The sequence below is a fragment of the Rhodnius prolixus genome, unplaced genomic scaffold, assembly GCF_049639745.1.
Source record: "Rhodnius prolixus isolate KJV_2025 unplaced genomic scaffold, Rpr scaffold_2, whole genome shotgun sequence".
NCBI classification, from domain to species: Eukaryota; Metazoa; Arthropoda; class Insecta; order Hemiptera; family Reduviidae; genus Rhodnius; species Rhodnius prolixus.
The window spans coordinates 35,207,202-35,226,662 of record NW_027411592.1 but is presented as its reverse complement, the minus strand read 5'-3'; the positions used below and the strand labels follow the sequence as shown (position 1 = coordinate 35,226,662).

General features: G+C 32.0%; 1 protein-coding gene and 1 pseudogene across 1 annotated transcript; both read right to left on the bottom strand.

The window, feature by feature from the left end:
• Window positions 1-4,097: 4,097 nt before the first annotated feature.
• Uch (Ubiquitin carboxyl-terminal hydrolase) lies at window positions 4,098-19,331 on the bottom strand. The gene is made up of 9 exons (XM_074121186.1): window positions 19,175-19,331; window positions 18,965-19,055; window positions 18,874-18,885; window positions 18,663-18,791; window positions 16,102-16,247; window positions 7,442-7,583; window positions 6,217-6,292; window positions 5,884-5,942; window positions 4,098-4,373 (listed from the first exon to the last, which is right to left on the bottom strand). Exons 2-9 carry the CDS (start codon window positions 18,995-18,997, stop codon window positions 4,284-4,286), a joined length of 687 nt encoding a protein of 228 aa, XP_073977287.1. The 5' UTR covers window positions 18,998-19,055; window positions 19,175-19,331; the 3' UTR covers window positions 4,098-4,283.
• LOC141450554 (uncharacterized) lies at window positions 7,591-16,093 on the bottom strand (annotated as a pseudogene).
• Window positions 19,332-19,461: the final 130 nt, after the last annotated feature.

Genomic DNA, 19,461 nt, shown 5'->3' with positions numbered 1-19,461 from the left:
AGAACAGAAAATGGTAGCAGTTCTAAGTACATCATAATGCTAAGAAGAGATTAGGTATTTGACAAAAGAATCGTTTTTCAGATGAGTTGTTTAGGAGTCATTTTTTGAAAAACTCCAAATATCCCATATTCATTTCTTTATTTGTTAGAAATGTTTATCAAGTAAAGCAGTTTCAAATTAGTAAATTTAGTTCCATATTATGTTCTCGTTATTATTCAGTACTGCAGGTAAGACTCCACAATAGATATTAATGTTAATTTAGAAGGAAGGCTAGCCACCCCTGCAAGATCACTTATTTGTATTTTGCTGAAAAAATGTTTTATATATAACTATATACAGGGTGACCAGAGTTACAGGCTCCACCCACTTTTTTTTTTAACGGCGGGAAATTTCGAAAAAATAAAAAACACGTATTTAATCATTTTTAGTCTAGTTTATTTTCAGTGATTGACCCATTTCTTTAAACCTCTTACAGCATCCAACTTTTTTTTTTAAATGGAACGTTCCATTTTTTTCTTCATATTTTTATAGTATTTGAGCTCCTAAAAAAAACAAAAAAAATTTTTTTTGAAATCGGTTAGGTTTTTCAAAAGTTATGGTAATTTAAAATATGAAAAACAAATTTCAGTTTATTGTCAAAATTACGTTATTTTGTTTAAAGATTCTGTTCAAACTGGGCGCAATTAACGGAAAGACAAGCCTAAACTCTGGACTCCCACGCTCTGTTTGTAGCAGCACTTATGGTGGCGAAGTCAAGATCTAGGCAGGCTAGAGTTATTCGACGTTCAGGTTGTTTTTTCTACAAACCTTTGGTGTGGAGTTTTAGGAAATCAACTAATCGGCCCATACTTCTACAGAGAGAACTTAACTGGTGAAGGGTATCTAACTTTTTTTTCAGGCTAGAGTTATTCGACGTTTCAGGTCATCGACTGAAGCCACGGGATTAAGGTTACTGTACACTTTATTTTTTAGATATCCTCACAAAAAATAGCCCATTGGGGTTAAGTCCAGAGATCGAGGTGGTCATTGGATGGGACAATGAGTCCCTAAGCACTTTTCATGGAAATTTCTATCCAGGTAACCTCAAACAACTCTCGCATTATGTGCCAGGCAACCATCTTGCTGAAAGTACATATCTAGCCTTTGTAGATGAACATCTTCAAGTAGAACTTGCACAATGTCTGTTAAAATAAAGTTAGATACCTTTCACCAATTAAGTTCTCTCTGTGGAAGTATGGGCCGATTAGTTGATTTCCTAAAATTCCACATCAAACGTTTGTAGAAAAAACAACCTAAACGTCGAATAACTCTAGCCTGCCTAGATCTTGACTTCGCCACTATAAGGGCTGCTACAAGCAAAGCGTGGGAATCCAGAGTTTTGGCTTGCCTATCCGTTGATTGTGCCCAGTTTGAACAGATTAAAAAAAAAAAAATTACGTAATTTTGACAATAAACTGAAATTTGTTTTTCATATTTTAAAGTACCATAACTTTTGAAAAACCTAACCGATTTCAAAAAAAAATTTTTTGTTTATTTTAGGAGCTCAAATACTATAAAAATTTGCAAAAAAAAAATATAACGTTCTATTCGAAAAACAAAAGTTGAATGCTGTATCTCGAGGTACAGGGGTTTAAAAAAATGGGTCAATCACTGAAAATAAACTAGACTAAAAATGATTAAATACGTGTTTTTTATTTTTTCGAAATTTCCCGCCGTTAAAAAAAAAGTGGGTTGGAGCATAAAACTCTGGTCACCCTGTATAAAGAGGAAGGTTGGTGTTCGAAGCCAATCTTCAACATTGAGTTCTCAATAGAAAACATGTGATTAGAAAAATGTTTTTCTTTGATCCAACAATGAAAATTATTCAGTGATAAATGGAAACTAATGTTGTATCGGAGGCGGAAAATAACTTTGTTCTTTTAATTTAACTAGTAGTGCATTCCGGTCACTTTATTTTATAAAACTGATTAAAAAACCATGAAGCCAAAGATGAAGCCTCTACAACTGTTAATTTTCAAGTCGTTTCGAAACCTCGCAGACACCATTTAACTATGTCTAAAAATTTCGTTCTCGATGATTTTTGTTAAAATTTTCAACTGCATTTTCTCAATGGTTAATGAATCAAGGAATCACATATGTAATTTCAGAAAAAGTTGCGCATTTATTGAGCTTCAAGATCATATGGATTTTTTTGGTTTTTAATCAAACCCTACCTCGAACAGAGGGGTGTAAATGCAGAAAACTGGGATTTTGCGAACTGACTTTTCACTACTAATTTACTCAAATGTCAATTTTTGGGGAAGGAACAAAAAGAAAAGTAACCATTTTAGTTTTTCACAATTATTATTTAATAAAATGGAAGTAAAAAATAAAGTAGCAATAAAACGCAGTAGTTGACTACAATTGTTGGTGCACCTCATAATGCCACTTTATTTTTTACTTCCGTTTTATAAAATAATTATTGTTCTAAACTTTTTTTTTTTTTTTTTGGCGCATCAACAGCTGAGGTCATTAGCGCCCGGAGCTTTTTCCAGTGCACTGCCGGCCTCCGGACAGTGTTCTCTCGTTACAGACAACACTGTCCATCACCGGACAGTGAGCTGTAAAAAGCTCCTAGGAAGAGAAAATCTAAGGGTCATCTCTGCTGGATTCGAACCCGGGACCTCCGCGTGGGAGTCCAGTATGCTAACCTCATAGCTAATCCCTTCCCTCAAGTTCTAAACTAAAATGGTTACTAAAATGGTAAACATTGATATTTGAGTAAATTAGTAATGAAAAGTCGTTTTTTTTTATCAAAGTTAATTAATAATAATTTAAAAATAAAATGGTTATATTCTTTTTGTTCCTTCTCCAAAAATTGATTACTTTTGGATTATAATTAATTAACTTTGATGAAAAAAAAAACCTCCATTATGTCGTTAAAATATGTTGCACAAACAATTGTAGTCAAGAAACTAAAAATTTGCCACAATTCTTTCCCGCTTCCTTGTTTGAATAGTTCGAACGATTTTTGTAGCAATTTTAACTAGGCACCTGCCTATTGTACTTTTTCACTTCTGTGTTTTATTGCCACTTTATTTTTTACTTCCGTTTTATAAAATAATAACTGTTCTAAACTAAAATGGTTACTAAAATGGTAAAAATTGATATTTGAGTAAATTAAAAAAATGGGTCAATCACTGAAAATAAACTAGACTAAAAATGATTAAATACGTGTTTTTTATAAAATAATATTAAATAATATTTAATAATTATAAAAGTGATGGTAAGTCGGTTACGAAAATCCCAGTTTTCTGCATTTACACCCCTCTGTTCGGGGTAGGGTTTGATTAAAAACCAAAAAAATCCATATGGTCTTGAAGCTCAATAAATGCGCAACTTTTTCTGAAATTATGTGATTCCTTGATTCATTAACCATTGAAAAAATGCAGTTGAAAATTTTAACAAAAATAATCTAGAACGAAATTTTTAGACATTCAAGTAAAGATTTCATTGTTATAAGAATCGTTTTGAGGCTCCGTACCAAGCAAATTTATAGGAAATTTAATGCTCTTTCGATTGGAATAAACAGATTTGTGGTAGGATAAAGGATAGAAAAGTTACGGCCGTTTTTATGGCGAAAAACGCGAATATCGACGGAAAAGTTAAAAATGCAAATATCTTGGACACTATTGAGAATCGGGCCAAAGTGAAGAGAATATTTTTTGTTGCATTTGAGCTGCTGTATCACCTCCCGAAGTTGCGACCACTCCTCCGTATACACCCTGTATAATTGGTAAACCAAATTTAAATACCATTAACCATTAGGTAAAATCTAATACCAAGCTCGGCAATCATACTCAGCATCTCTATACTTATTAGCTTTGAAGACCGCGGCTCTAATCTCTCGGCTATCATGGCGTCTCTGAATTTTTCTGGAACGAACCTAGTTTTTCTTTACCGTAAACCCTCTCTTAATGAAAGAAATTGTTCTATATAATATAAAATTGTACGTGATCATGGCAGGACTAGTCAAGTCGAGAACTTTTAATCAAAATTATAAAAATGTGAAAATCAACAAATCAAAAATTATGTTTTTGGTAAAATGAAATGATTAATTTCCTTTTTCACAAATTTTAATTTAAACAAAAAATGACAAAATCAAAAATAAAGCAATACAATAGTAATTTGGTGGCAAAGGCATTATTTTGTATCACATATCAAAATATTTGCTTGAAAAATACTTTTTATCATATTTAAAGCCATAAATGCATGAGTGCAAAATAAGAACTAATATTCCCAGACTAGTCGGTCTTAGCAGCAAGTGCGCAAACTGTAAATGCGATATTGTCAGGGTCATTCTTCATTATTTCCATCATCACCTTTCCAGCATCCTGGAACAAATTACAATTTTTAAGACGACAAAAGTTGAATATTCAGATGATGGAAGTTTAAGTTCATTCATCAGTATTTTAGAAGGCTTAGTTGGCACCACTTTCAAATTTTTTGTTGTTGTTTCGAGTGTACTACTTAATGTTGAATAATCGCATTCAACGAAGGAGTCAATATTAATTGAACACTTTTATCAAACTGCTAATTCAAGCAATTGGTGAAGTTTTTCCAGCCAAAATAAACATTCGCAAAACTAAATTAAACATTCATTTAACCAAATCTAACTTTTTTCACCCATAATAAATCTTTGTTTTCTAAGGTATGATTTCAAGACCATTTTTGCTAACACTACATTTCCAACCCACCGTCTTTGTTACCCACACTATCTTCATAGCATCTATCTCAAACTCTGCATACTCAACTGTACTCCATTACCATCAGTATTAGGACTTTTTTCCCTACATTGCACCTTCATTGAGTCCTTGCTAGCAGTACTGTGAATATCCGTTTCTAAGTATTATTTTGTTATTTTTCACTCTTTGTGTTCAAAGGAATGAAGTATGGAATTTACCTTACGAATAACTTATGTAGAGAAAATCTCTCGAAGACAATGGGATTAGAGTTAAATACTGAAACAAGTTTTGCAAGAAACAAATCAATATTGCAAATTAGTAATTATATTCAAATTTGACCCTGTAATACGTGTTTAATTTTATGTCTTTTGCTTAGTTTCTGTAAAAATTACTTTATCTAAATGTGGGATACTGTACGATGGATTGAGTAATTCTGTTATTATTCTAATCATTATTAATATTTTGCTTTGTAATAACTCTTAGCGTAGCTATATTAACTAGACAGTAACAGGAAAATAAAAATAATAATTCTATTATTAAAATATATTATATTGTCAAAGATACCCCACAATACTAGACAGGAGATTCTAAATAGCTAAGGTTGAAGGATTAAGAAAGTGATTAATCATTTTCTCAATGATAAATACAGCTAGAAAGTGGTAATAGTGCACAATTGTAGTAGTAAATGAGTATCATATGGAATGCGTGTCCATATTTTTGCAACATTACACCAATAGAGTAGGAGATACAGCTATTCGAAATATGGAGGAAATGAAAAAATCCTAAACTGAATCTCCTTTTATCTTCTTCAAAAATACAGCTAGAAAGGTACTATTCAGAATTATCAATTGATAAATGAGTAGACAAGAGAACAAGGTTGGCCACCCCTGATCTAAACGATACCAGTTATAAGAGAGATTAAAACTTTACAATGAATTCTAGCATACTACAGATATTTAAAACTTCGATCAATGGTATTATTTAAAATGTTAATTTAAGCAAATTCTATCAGAAGTATAATCCATTCTAAGTTAAGACAATGTATAAGGAATTGTATAACATTTTTTTAGTATGGCCTAAAAAAAAAAATTGTAACCCTATCCGAAAAAAGTAATACTAAACAAAAAGATGCCTTTAAAAAAAGAATAAACAAACTTACTTCAACGAATGTCTCAGGGGTTGTTGATCCATGATTGATAGGAAATGCTTTTCGTCCATCTGTTAAATCAAAACAGAATTAATGTTTCATTTAAAATATCTTCTAACAATTCAAATTATTCTTAGTTTTTGTTTACAATAAGAAACATTTTTTGGTACGCTTCTTTTAACTACTTTAATGTTTAAAACCAATTTAATTTATAGAGATAAGAAATTGATAAATTGAAACATTAAAGAAAGAACTATTACATTACAGTGATTCTTATTCACGATTAAATCGTTTCATTCGGGTTTTCTTTATGATATATTAAATATTAGTAGCTAAAATACCAACCTAATTCATAAATTTCACCATCTTTATGGATGAAAGCAACAAAATGATGTATTGGTGGATTATCATCTGAAGGCACCTACGACAATAAATATTTCATTTTTTGAGTTATAATAATAAAATATAATGGAAATAATAATAATAACTATTATGTCAATTTTATTTAAAAAGATTCTAGTATTTGTATTTTATGTCAAAATTTACAAGAATGGAGTTGGAGTCAAGGGAGTTGGTCAACGACCTCAACAATTTATCCCTATAACACCACTGACAACATACTTTGTATGGTCATCTTTAAAATAATGCCCACTTTTCAGACGGGCTTAACTTCACCTACCAATTCCTAATTTATGTTATTCTTTTATTTTACAAATAAACGTGTTAAATTAGTTTTAAATATTACTTATTGTCATTTTTAAAACTAACGAACCTTTAACTTAGTAAAGCAAAACGTTTCTACATATGCTTCACATTTCTGTTTCAATTAATACATTGAGTCTAGTTATCTCTAGCAAGCTGTTTGAGATCCAACTCAATTAAGTAGCTTATTTTTTTAAAAACTTCTTAAAATTACTATAAATGCATTTACACCCAAATTTTCTCTTATTTTTACTATATTATTTAAAATATAAGCTTCTGTTTGGCATGCTATATTATTTTAGCACCTTTTTTAAAGATATGGGCAGATATGAGCATGATGCACAGGAAAAATGCATACAAATTTTTCTTTTCTGCAATTCTCAACGTTATAATGCCACGTACACATCTTTTCCGAACACTGAATTTTAAAAAATCCATTATATCTAGTAAAGTCGTATATCAAAATGAAATGATACTTTACAAGAAAGCCAACCAAGTCACTTCCCAGGCTTTGCAAAAAAGAATTCTCCTAAAAAATTATTCAAATACAATTTAAAGATCTAAGTGGGAAATTCAGAAAAATCATAGGGACCAATTTTCAGAAGACTAGTCTGGGAAATGTTCAACTTCGGGTTTCCAGCAAATCAAATTTAATCCTTCATAGAAATAGATAAGACACACTAAAATAGCACTTTAGAGGAAATCGTGACCACCTCTTCCCCCTTTCTCGAGTAAAAATGTTTTAAAACAAGTTCTAGATCTAGATGTTATAAGTATGTATATTAAATTTAACGAAAAACTAAAAAAAATGAAAAAATAAATCTTTAAGAAAGAAAATATTTCCAAACTAGTATAGAACTATTCTTACTTCAGTCTGCCCTTCTACCGCAAGATCTTGATGAGCAGCAGCAAAAGTGGAGTTACTTTCAAATACTGCCCCTCTTTCTTCTGGGTCCATGGATTTTGTGTCTTCTAGGAACTGTTTCAGAAATCCATCACCAAGCTGGATCCTGAATCGCAAACAAGTACACTTAACAATAATCTCTAAAGCTATGAGGCAGGATTTAACATGAATTTAAACACTAAAAAAAAATAAGATTCATTAAAGAAGTTACTTTTTGTCTCCGATTAGATTTTAGTTTAATGAAAATTTTCCCAAATTTTGAATCAAAATTAATTTCATGGAGTAATAATAACAATGTGTTTATTTTTTGAAACTTTACAATAATTTTGAATGTATATACAAAAAAAACACTAGTAAATAGACCGTAGTCTGTCCGACAAGTTGACTCTCACAAACTTAAATAAAAATTTTAAAATGGAAAAATCAACAAAATCAATTAAAATTGAAATGCGAAATTAGATACATTCTGTAATTCCAGGCTCTCCTGGTATAGTATTCATACAAATTATCCCAGCCGTAGGCACCATTCAAATGATTAATCACCCCTTCATAAGACAAACAATTTCCTCCTAGCCATGTAATTCTAAATTTCTGGGCGGGAAGGGATTAACTATGTGGTTAGTGTAATGGATTTCTATGCGGAGGTCCCGGGTTCCGGGATGCTGACCTTTAGGTTTTCTCTTTCTAGGAGCAGCTCACTGATGGATGGATGAAGTCTGTAACGAAAAAAAAAAAAAAAAAAAGCCCTGGAGTACGGGACACATACATGCACAATATGGATTTTCTATTGCACCTATATTGCAAAGAGCACATGTATAACATGTACCAGAACTGCTGACCTTATAATTTAGCTAGAATAGTTGGCCCCTTAATTTGAAAAGAACCTACTTCTTGTGGCAGGCAGTATAATTATCGTTTTCCAGATAATGCCTCTCATCCAAATCAGTGTATAATCCAATGCAGCTTAACAGTGTATAAAATCAGAGGGCTGGTATTCGTTTCTTGGTACAATACATAATTAAGAGTCTTCATAGAGAACAAAAATATTTTTTAAAGAAAAAAAAGTGATTGACTTCTCTTCCCAAATTGAGATAGAAGGTAACCCCGAACTTGAGCTGCATTACACATTGTGGACCTCGTTACGCTGTTGAAAATCTGAAACTTTGCCCGAGTTACGTTATTTTCATTTTTAACTAATTCATTGTATGTTGTCAAAAGCGCGCGCATGGATAAACTCAATTTTTTCTCGAAATGCTGGTTTAATGGCAATTAGGCGTGAGCGTAATACCGAAGTACTTATACTGTATTAATTAACATCCTCTACATTTTTCTCATTAAGAGTCCAATGTTCGTTATTGGCGGGTTTATCTCCATTTCTAAAAACCAAGATTTTTGATTTGTCCAAATTTATAATAAATTCAACTTTTCATTTTTTGTAACACATTTTTCAAAATTGTTCAGCAACCATGACAATGCCAACTGCATAGACATCTTAGACATCTAATATTTATGGTACACCATTAATGTATTAATCTCTCACCTACATAATCAGCTAAATCTTCTAAAAAAAAAGGGAAAAAATTATTGGTGATAATAAACACCCTTGTTTCAAAGCTGTCCATAACTCTGCCATTAGTCCACACAGGCGCTTCACTTTTTGTAAATAAACCAAGCAAAGCATTCATAAATTTATTGGATACTCCAAGAGTAGTTAGTTTAGAAAAAATGGCTCTTCTATCAGAGGAATCAAATGCGGACATGTAATCAATAAAATATGCGTGAAATTTCTTTCTCTTTTGTGAAGTTACAATTTTTATAATATTCATTAAATTAAAATTTTTGGTCCACGATTGAGAACTCTTTGCGGAACCCTGCTTGAAATTCGTTAAAAATATTTTTTTCGCTGACCCAGTGCTCCAATTTCCGCTGTAAGAGCCAGAGTTGGGCACTGATTAAAAAAAAAAAATTAAATTCTAAATGAATTGATTAAATTCATTTTTAATTTTAATCAGAATTTAATCGTAATTTTAATCATATGACAATTATTTAATCAATTAAATTTCAAATTTAATCTTTAATCAAACTAAAAAAATTATGATTAAATCTGAGAATTAAATTGAACTTTAATTTTAAACACCGAATTACTTCAATTTCAATCGTTAATCAAACTAATTTGATCATCCACTTTTATGGCTTTTCAACCAATGGTTCGAACCACGTTTTGGCGAGGCCATTTTTCAAAGCGTCTTCAAAAAATACTTTTCGGTTAATTTTTCAAGACTTGGACTTCTTCACAAGCATATGACTCTCTAGACGTATACAGGACCACCTTGCACTCACTTCTAACCATGTTTACCACTCACAAGAGTTAGATAGGACCACCTTATACTCACATTTAACCTAGTTGGAGACTCACTAGATTTATATAGGACCAATTTGCACTCACATTTAACCATGTTTACCAATCACAAGAGTTATATAGGACCACCTTGCACTCACTTCTAACCATGTTTACCACTCACAAGAGTTAGATAGGACCACCTTATACTCACATTTAACCTAGTTGGAGACTCACTAGATTTATATAGGACCAATTTGCACTCACATTTAACCTTGTTGGAGACTGTCTAGACCTATTTTCCGGAGATGGTGAAGGTTCCCTCGGTTATTTGTACGATATGCCGTTGCCAGGGAATACTTATAATTTTCTAGCTAAATATCCAGCACTTAAAGAAGAGACTCATGAAAGAGCATTTAATAACATACCTAAATGGTTATCTTAAATTATAATTTTTTATAAATATTGCGGGAATTTTTGTCGCAATTATCTCATTCAGTTTTGTGATGTTTAAGTACTTTATTGTAATCCCACGGATAGTTTTGTGGACCCACTATTAATTCTTTTTGCAGGAAATAAAAGGCTTTATTATTATTACTATTATTAAGTAATAATAGTAATAATAATAAAGCCTTTTAATGCAACCTTCTTTTTCATCTTTTTGGACCGACTTGGTTACTCAATGCGAATAGAGGGGACTTGTTTTATTTCATTTATTGGTTTATTATCAGGTCCCATTGCTATCGCTGAACTAAGTAATAACTTTAAACGATTAGCGGTTGCGCTATTTCTAGTTAAGGGGTGTTTGCGTATTTCCACGTACAATCAAAGCCACTCTGTAAAAAACATATTTTCATATGAAGGGGTTCTCAGTAAGTACCCAGAATTAAAAGTAAAATAAAAATTACCATGATCTTCTTAGCTAGATAAATTTTTTCTAGGATTAAGATAATTTAAGTTTCTCTTAGAGAAAATAAAAATAAATAATTAACATTTAAAGAGCTTATTTATTAATACACTAAGAACACATATTAAAAGTAAATAAATTGGGATATAATTTGACTAAAGAAAAATTGCATATAACCTTGAAATAAATATAATTCAATCCGACATATGGACCGTTTATTTTGAAAGTGGTGTAAGTCCATTTTCTGTTATTTCGAGAAAATTAAAGGTTAACATATCTGTTAATTATAAAATTTAGACATATTATATGAAGTCTGGCAATGTTTCTACTGTTTTATCAATATGTAATTTGGTTATAAAAATTTGTTTTAGGCGTATTTTACTAAACTGATGTATACTTACGGGCTGCAAATGGACTTACACCACTTTCAAAACTAGACAATTGTAAAAATCGTTTAGTTTCAATTTTGAAAAATCAAATAATATAAATTTTCGTATAATAATATACTAATATATTATAACATTTCATGTTAATAAATAATAATATACTTCATATTAATCCAATTTTGTTTACAAATAATAATGACACGACATAGAATAGAATATTTTTAATTTTAGACGCTAATTACATTGTTAAAATTACAAGATATTGATAGTATTTAATATAAAACAAATGTAAAATAGCAGGCTACTGATCGGCAACCATCTGCTAAGCCGCCTACCTCTGTCAATTGGACTTACACCACTTTCATAATCAATGATTATGCAATTTCATTTACCGACCAATTTTAAATTCTACAAAACATGGGAATTTTTTAAGAAATTAAACACCGACTAGTTATACATAAAAAATTAACAAAAAATTAAGCAAGAATTACGTGATATCGCATTTTTTTTTCAAAAATGGACTTACACCACTTTCAAAATAAATGGTCCATATAATGAGAAATAAATTACATACATATCTCTATCAAAAAAATTAATCACTTACATGCATATTTGCTTTAAGCAGCACCCTTTTTTCAAAAGTTTTATCACTTAGTTTTATTGGATTTGGGCTTATTTGTCATAGAAGCATACGAAAAAAGTCTCTCGACAGGAGCAGCTGATGGTAATGGGGTATTAAATTTTGTGAACACTTTCTTAATTTCTGGATATCTTTCTAGCATTAGCAAATTTTCGTTTGAATCATTAAAAAATTGTACGATTTGTTTGTCAGCAGTAGGTGAAGAAATTGTTTGATTTGGAGAACCAAAGTCAAAGAAATCATTGAATGATTCGATCCCATTAAATTGTTGATGTCCATTTTTATTTGCGGAATTTTTGGTTAAAGTTACTTCTACTTGGACAGCTTTCAAAAGACGATCGTGCCATTCTGTTAATACACAAGATAACCATCTGTTTTTGAAACGGGGGTTGGGTTGCTTAAGGCCGCAACAACAGCAATTTCGCTCTCGGCAGAAGTGAATTCAAAAAATTTCTTAAATCGAGTGTTTAGTGACAAGAGCAGCGCTTCAGATAATGGGCTACAAAATACTCACTCTCGTTCTGACAACCTCTTCACTTTTCTTTTTAACGCAAGGAGGCAAGGAAGAGCAGTACCGTAGTAGGTGTAGTGTTCTCCCTGCATAATGTCCAATGCTTCCGCAAATGGAGTTGAGCAGTCCACATATTCCTGTAAGTAAATGTACTCATCTTCTTTAAGAGAATCCTTAAAATTTAGTGCTTTAAATAAAGCGGAATTTTTTTCTTTTATTTTTAAAATTTGTTTTAATGCATCATGTAAACTATTCCATCTGGTCTCCCCAAGTTTGCTGAGAGTGTGGCCCAATATATTTAATATGATTTCTGTAGACTTTGGCCTATTTGTTGCCTTCTATAAAATATTGCATTTTCTTAGGGTGTTAAAGCGAATTTTGGAAAGCTCTGTATTAGACTTAAGTAATTTTTCAACATCTGCAGAAACGCACAGACAGATGGTATGTGCGCAACACCTCATATGGTTTGGCAGCTCAACATGATCACTATCTTCTTCTTCACTTTCCTCCCCCGTGTCCGTTTCCATTTCGTCGGTTCCTTCACATCCAGTAGAATCCTCTTCAACTATATTTATGTACTGGGTGTTAACTGCAAACTCTTTGAATGCTTTTACAAAATTACTTGCATTGTATGCCACCGTTGCTATTATGTTTTGATGGTTGAGGACGAATTCTGAATTAATGTCACTCAACAGCTGCGCAATTCTATCAAAACTATGGCAATTTTTCAACCTTCTACAAGCAATTGCCACAGATTTCCGACTCAAATTGTGCTCTTCAATTCAGTGCGCCGTAACTCCCAGAAAACTTCTATTCTTCTCGGACCAAATATCCGCAGTAGTGCATACAAATTTGGCCAGTTTTAAACATACTTTAATTTTTAAAATTTGCGTGTCAAAAAAAGCACCCACCTGACGGCATAACGTTCTTCTACTAATTACTTGGCTATCTTCTTCTGATCCTATAAGGTTGTTAATGAGATTAATGAAGTAAGGGTCCTCAACTACCATTAGTGGGAACATAGAGTGAAGGATAAACTTAAAAATTATCTTCACAGTCTTTTTCTTTACTTTTTGAAATTTTGTCAGAGTTATCAGTGAAGGAAGATTTCCTTCGATTTATTTGTTTTTTGAAACTCTCGGCTACAAGATCACCATGTTTTCTTTTCAAATGTGACAAAAAATTTGATGTACAATTTTTGTATCCTTTTAGTTTTACTTCCTTTGGTAAACACAATCACAAGATTCACACATTTTTTCTTGTGAACAAGAGGAAGTAAAAATAAAAGGATACAAAAATTGTACATCAACTCTTGTGAATAATAAACATGGTTAGAAGTGAGTGTAAGGTGGTCCTATCTAAGTCATGTGAGTGGAAACATGGTTACAAGTGAGTGTAAGGTGGTCCTATCTAAGTCTTGTGAGTGGTAAACATGGTTAAAAGTGAGTGCAAGGTGGTCTTATAAAACTCTTGTGAGTGGTAAACATGGTTAGAAGTGAGGGCAAGGTGGTCCTGTCTAAGTCTTGTGAGTGGTAAACATGGTTAAATGTGAGTATAAGGTGGTCCTAAGTCTTGAGGGTCACCAACATGGTATAGATGAGACTCCAGACAGGTAGAATGAAGGTGCCGAGTTTGAGGAAGGTGATAATATTGATAGAGAAGAGGCACCCGTGAAGCAGAATAAAGGTTCATTGGCCCGATTCTTGTTTAACCATTGGCAATGATTGGTTTTAAAAATTTAATCCCTCAAATTTTGATTAAATTAAAAAATTTAATAGTCCAAAGTGATCAAAACTAAATTTTGGAATTTAATTCAATCAATTGAAATTCTGATTATTTTAATTTTAATCAACTAATTTTGGCCGATTAATTTTTTTAATTTTAATCATGATTATAATTAAATTTCGGTTTAATTCAATTGTATTTTAATTTATTAATTTTTATACAAGAGGTGTATAATATAGGGGCAGCTCAAAGTGGTGGATTCAACAGTAGCTGGAAATGCTCAACCCATTCTTCACTTTTAATTGCACAGCCAGACACAAAATTTCTTTATCTTAACTGTTTAACTATCCCCCAAAAACTTAGCTAACTCTCACAATTATAAATTTATCAATTGAACTCGAGTAATATTTTTCTTCTTTCTTGGTTCTGCATAATTGCTTATATTGATTAGCTTTTCTTAGGTACTGATCTTAGGTCGGTTTTTCTAAAAAGTTTTAGCAAAGCAAACGTTCCCGCTCTCTATTTTCTGCACCATCGTCCAAAAACCAAACCTTTTTTGATTGAAAACCGATGTTTTCATTAATTTTCGACTTACCCAAACACGCTGCGTTTCTGACAACATCAATGAAATAACTCACGGCTTCTTCCACGGATCCTCGGGTAAACCGTTTATTTCAGCCATAGTTTATAACACATCTCGTCCCTATCTGTCCACAACAATTTTGGTATTAAAGGTAATATATTATTATTAATTCCAACCATTTTTAACCACATTGATAATTCTACTAGCCTATGATCGGAATATTTCTGATTTAATACTACAAGTCTACAACGTACTCCAATAATTCCGACTGTACACATGTCAATCACAGAGTATCCTTGAGCGCTTACAAAAAGTGAATTCACCCTCGTCATCACCCTTTATTCTACAGTTAAGAACAGCTAAGTTCTGACTATCACACAGCTCATCAAGTAATGTTTTACTATTTGTATTTACAATAAAGATTTAATAAGTTTTCTGAAGGCAAAGACTCATCCACAATTACTTGGGAATTTCCTATTCTGGCATTCATATCGCCTATTAAAACGAATCTGTACTGGGGAAAATCGTTTAATAAATTTTCAACTATTTCAAATTGAACTTCTAATTATTTATATTTAAATAAACGGGATAAATATAAAACTGCAAATATGTTGCACTAAAAAGTAAAGTAAAGTAAAGTAATCGCCTATTTTTTCAGGCGGGGCTTAACGTCCAACTACCATTTACTAGGTGTCGTGGACGGAGGCGAATAGCAAACGTACTTTACATTTTTCTCATTTAACCATTAAATAAAATCCAAGGCCAAGACGGGGAATCGAACCCAGTACCACAATGCATATTAGCTTTGCAGGTCTCGCCTCTTAACCCGCTCGGCTACCGTGGCGCCTATATGTTGCACTATAGTGAATTAAATTACTATCTGGCAGCGTGATGTATTTAAATAGATCGGAAATCCATTGTTTCTGTTTGATACCAAGTACAGCTCCACCCTCAGCACGCCCAAATTTAGATTCTCTTGTTGCACTTTCTAATAATAATTTATATCCTCCAAAAAAAACTTACAAATTTATAGAAATCTATTCTTTCAAATTGGGTTTCAAATAAAAGAAAAATATCATAATGTTTTACAAAACATTCGTTTCGACTAATGAGATTGTTATGTAGAAATTACCATCAGAGAAACAGCTACCATTAAGAATTTCTATAGAAGATAAATCCAGCCGTCTATCCTGTAATATTTTGTAAAAGCCTATTTTTTAATGAACTCATATGATACAGTTGCCGTCTGTCAAAAGAGGATCACAAACTAACTGTTGACGCAACCACGGGACTGTAAGAATCTCGCAAGTATTCGAAACCTCAAATCATAGCTCTCTTCTACTAAAGAAACTCCAGGTGGAGGGCATCAATATGCGATTAAAACAGAGAGCAACCCAAGAAATTGAAAACTTTTATGATTCAGAGAATAATCTTTCATAATTTCATATAAATTTTGCCGCAGGTAACCAGTTCCTTACTTTATAAATATTTACAGAAAAAAAAAGCGCAATAAGTCTTGTCAAGAAGTACTCACTCGTCTTGATTGTTTGCAACGCTATGTACGAGCGCAACGGATCCACAAGAATTTGATACTTTTTGTTTCAAGTAATAAACCTTGCTGCTTACATTCTGACCCTTTTCCAAAATTTTTGCTTCCTGTTCTTGCTTCAACTTTTCATACTGCAAATATTAAATTAATTAAATTAACACCCACGATTTCAGTAGGGAATTTATAGGTAAGTTTACTTGCAAAATATTGACATTGTATAAGGCGGTTAATGTTAATGTTTAAAAATTGTATTATATGTTACTTAAAAATTACATTAAATTATATTATTAATTATGTTCCACTGTAACTGGGTGATTGCCCGTATTGCAAATAAATGTGAAAAATAAATAAAAATAATTCGGTCCAACGATAATTTGAATTAATACAATGAAAATAACAATTTAGAGGTGAAAAGCTGTTATTGTTATTGTTTGTCGTAATCATTTAAATCTCCAATTTTTATTACGTATGTTACAATTAAGGTTTTGAAGAGTTAATATAATCTAGAAACAGCGTAGTGTTTTGCTTTCTTTGTAGTTTTGAGTGATTTTCTTATTACATACTTTTTTTTTTGTACAGAAAACAAATAAATAAAATCTAGTATCTTTTAAACTATGTCGCTATAGTCCTGGAAACACTGTAATAATATGTCAACTTGTGGTTAAACAAGTTTAGGTGCTAGGTAAAGCAATTTTAGCTGGGAAAGAAGAGTAGCGAACTCACCGAACAGTTCCATCACATCGACACCGATATTGTTGGGCAGTGTCCATTATCTAATGGATACAGTTAATATATGACCATGATCGACCTGTTCTCTTCGTGGCCTTAGGATATCGCTGTGATAACTGCAAAAATACTGTGCAGTTTATTTTTTACACAAGAATATTTGGATGTGGCCTACTCTCCTACATCACCACCAACAGAGAATCGGAATTCGAATCATGCCTCTTTGACAACTGACTACATTTTTGGGAATAAAATAGTTCAGTACAACGGTGTTTTATTCTCGGGCAAATAGAAAAGTAAAAATGGCATCGTTCCTTCAAAGTGGCTGTAAGATACCGTGAAAAGTGCGGCTGGGTCAATAATTTCTTCACAGACCTCCTATGTATTTAAACCCGGCTTTGCTGGTTCACAGTTAGTGTTCTGCAAACCACTGCGGCAGCCAGAAGAAAAACCTCGCGGCGCATCATCACCGCTCTTAAAATGCGATCCACCAACGTTTCTGCACCGCTCACGAACAAACTACCTTCAAAACGCTCTGACCAATAGCATTTAAAAGAGAGGCAGATGCACATTTTTCATACACCACGTCCTCGCAGACTTCACTCCTATCCATTCGGATAGATACTGTAATCACAGACATCCAACAACCAACCAAACTTGTAATCTTCCTCCAGAATAAATACTTAGACCGTAAAAACAAAGATGACATCTTTGACCTTTGAAGCTGAAGTATCTTCTGAAAGATCCTAAAGAAATAAATCAGGCCACACCATTTAAGAGTAAGATATTCACACCAAAAGTTCCCAAGATTTCAAGCATCGAAACTGAACTGCAAGCCCATCAAGTGTTCTCTGTTACAGACAAAACACTGTCATCTACGAACAGTAAGCTTTAAAGGAAGAGATAGATGTTTTAAGATTAACATGTCTGGATTTGAATCCGGGCAGAAAAATTAACTGCTATGGGTTCGAGAATGTCCAGATTCTGTTTTATTTGATAATCACCTAAAATTCATGAGTACAAAAAAAATTAATGTGAGATAAAATACAGTAATTAATAAATTATTTTAGATCCTGAAACGATCAACCAAAGATCAACTATGAGTTGTTAGTTTTGGTATAACACATCAAAAATTGCAAGAAATAATGTGTTACCATCAATAACATTAAGTTGGTTACGATCAATAACATTACGTTTCAATTCTTAAATGAATTTATTAAAAATAAAAGATCAAAAAATAGGACTTTAGATCATGTCTTATAAAGGGAAACGTAAGATTTTATTTTTATAAGACTACATGATTAACAGAAGAGATAAATACCTCAACTAGCATATCTTTTATTAGTAAAGGAAGTAGTAGAGAACAGTTTAATGTTTGTTTCTAAACCATTAAAAAACATAATTATTTCAATCGCACAGGTTATATCCATTTTAGTCTAACTAGCCCATTACTCAATTGAAATTGAAGAATTTAGATCACAGTAGTAAATAAATCTGGAAAAGGTGCTTAATTATTAGTAGAAAATTTATTCAATAATTTTCTGATCATAATAAATGCATTTCATAACATTACGTTATACAGGAGCAATATTCAATTATTATCTCAGTCACGAAAATCAATACGCAATTTCACAAGATTAAAGGTTAGTTGTATCAAAGACCATTCGATACAATTCCATTGTTTGTAAAATAGGAATTTTCCTCGCATACATTTTTATAATTCATTTGTTAAAACTAATTGGGAGTTCTTTTTATAAATTTTAGACGCAATCGAGCTGACCTTTTTGCAGAGAAGAATTCAAAGAAATTATGGTACTTACTTTTTCAGAAGATGGAAATAGTAAAATAAGGGCTAATGTTGGTGTAGGAATTAATCCTAACATATCTTTGTCCAAGCTCAAAACATCAACTATTTGCCATTTATCAGGTACTCCTAGTCGGCACAAGAACTATTAAATACCAAAAATTTATTCCATTAATCAACGCCACATTTATATATTAGAATAAGCATAAAGATGAAAAAAAAAATACCTTGTTCATAACCTGAAAAAATAAAATAAGAGCGAATTAATAACTGCTACAGGAACATAGCAAATACATAAGAAAATTAAAGTAATATTACTTCAGGATTGGATTCTAAAGGGGTCCACGCCATGGTGCTGCTATATTTTCCGTAACTTTCAGGACAAAAAAAAGCCGGTACTAACTAAAACCTGTAACGTAAAATATACTTAAGTCCTAATAAATTTTATTTAAATATGTATTAAGTGCGTATTACTACTAGATTTAAATTTTAATATATGTGACCCTTAGTATGACTAATTGGACTTACCTTGATTTCCTTGGGCTGAACGAATTTACCAGTAACCACAGGCTGCACCAAATTCGAGAGTTGCTATGCCTTCTACCGGCGAAACAATTGCGATTGACTTTTGTTGCTTTCTTGATCGCTTTAACCGCAATTGATAACTATGCTACATATATTTGAATTTTAGAAATGAAAACAGCCATGGTTATTTCAATTCTTTAATCGAATCATCAAGATAACTCCATAAAATGTCTACAAATTATAATTATATTCTTTCGATGGGTTTTGCTATGGCCACTTGATCTGCAATT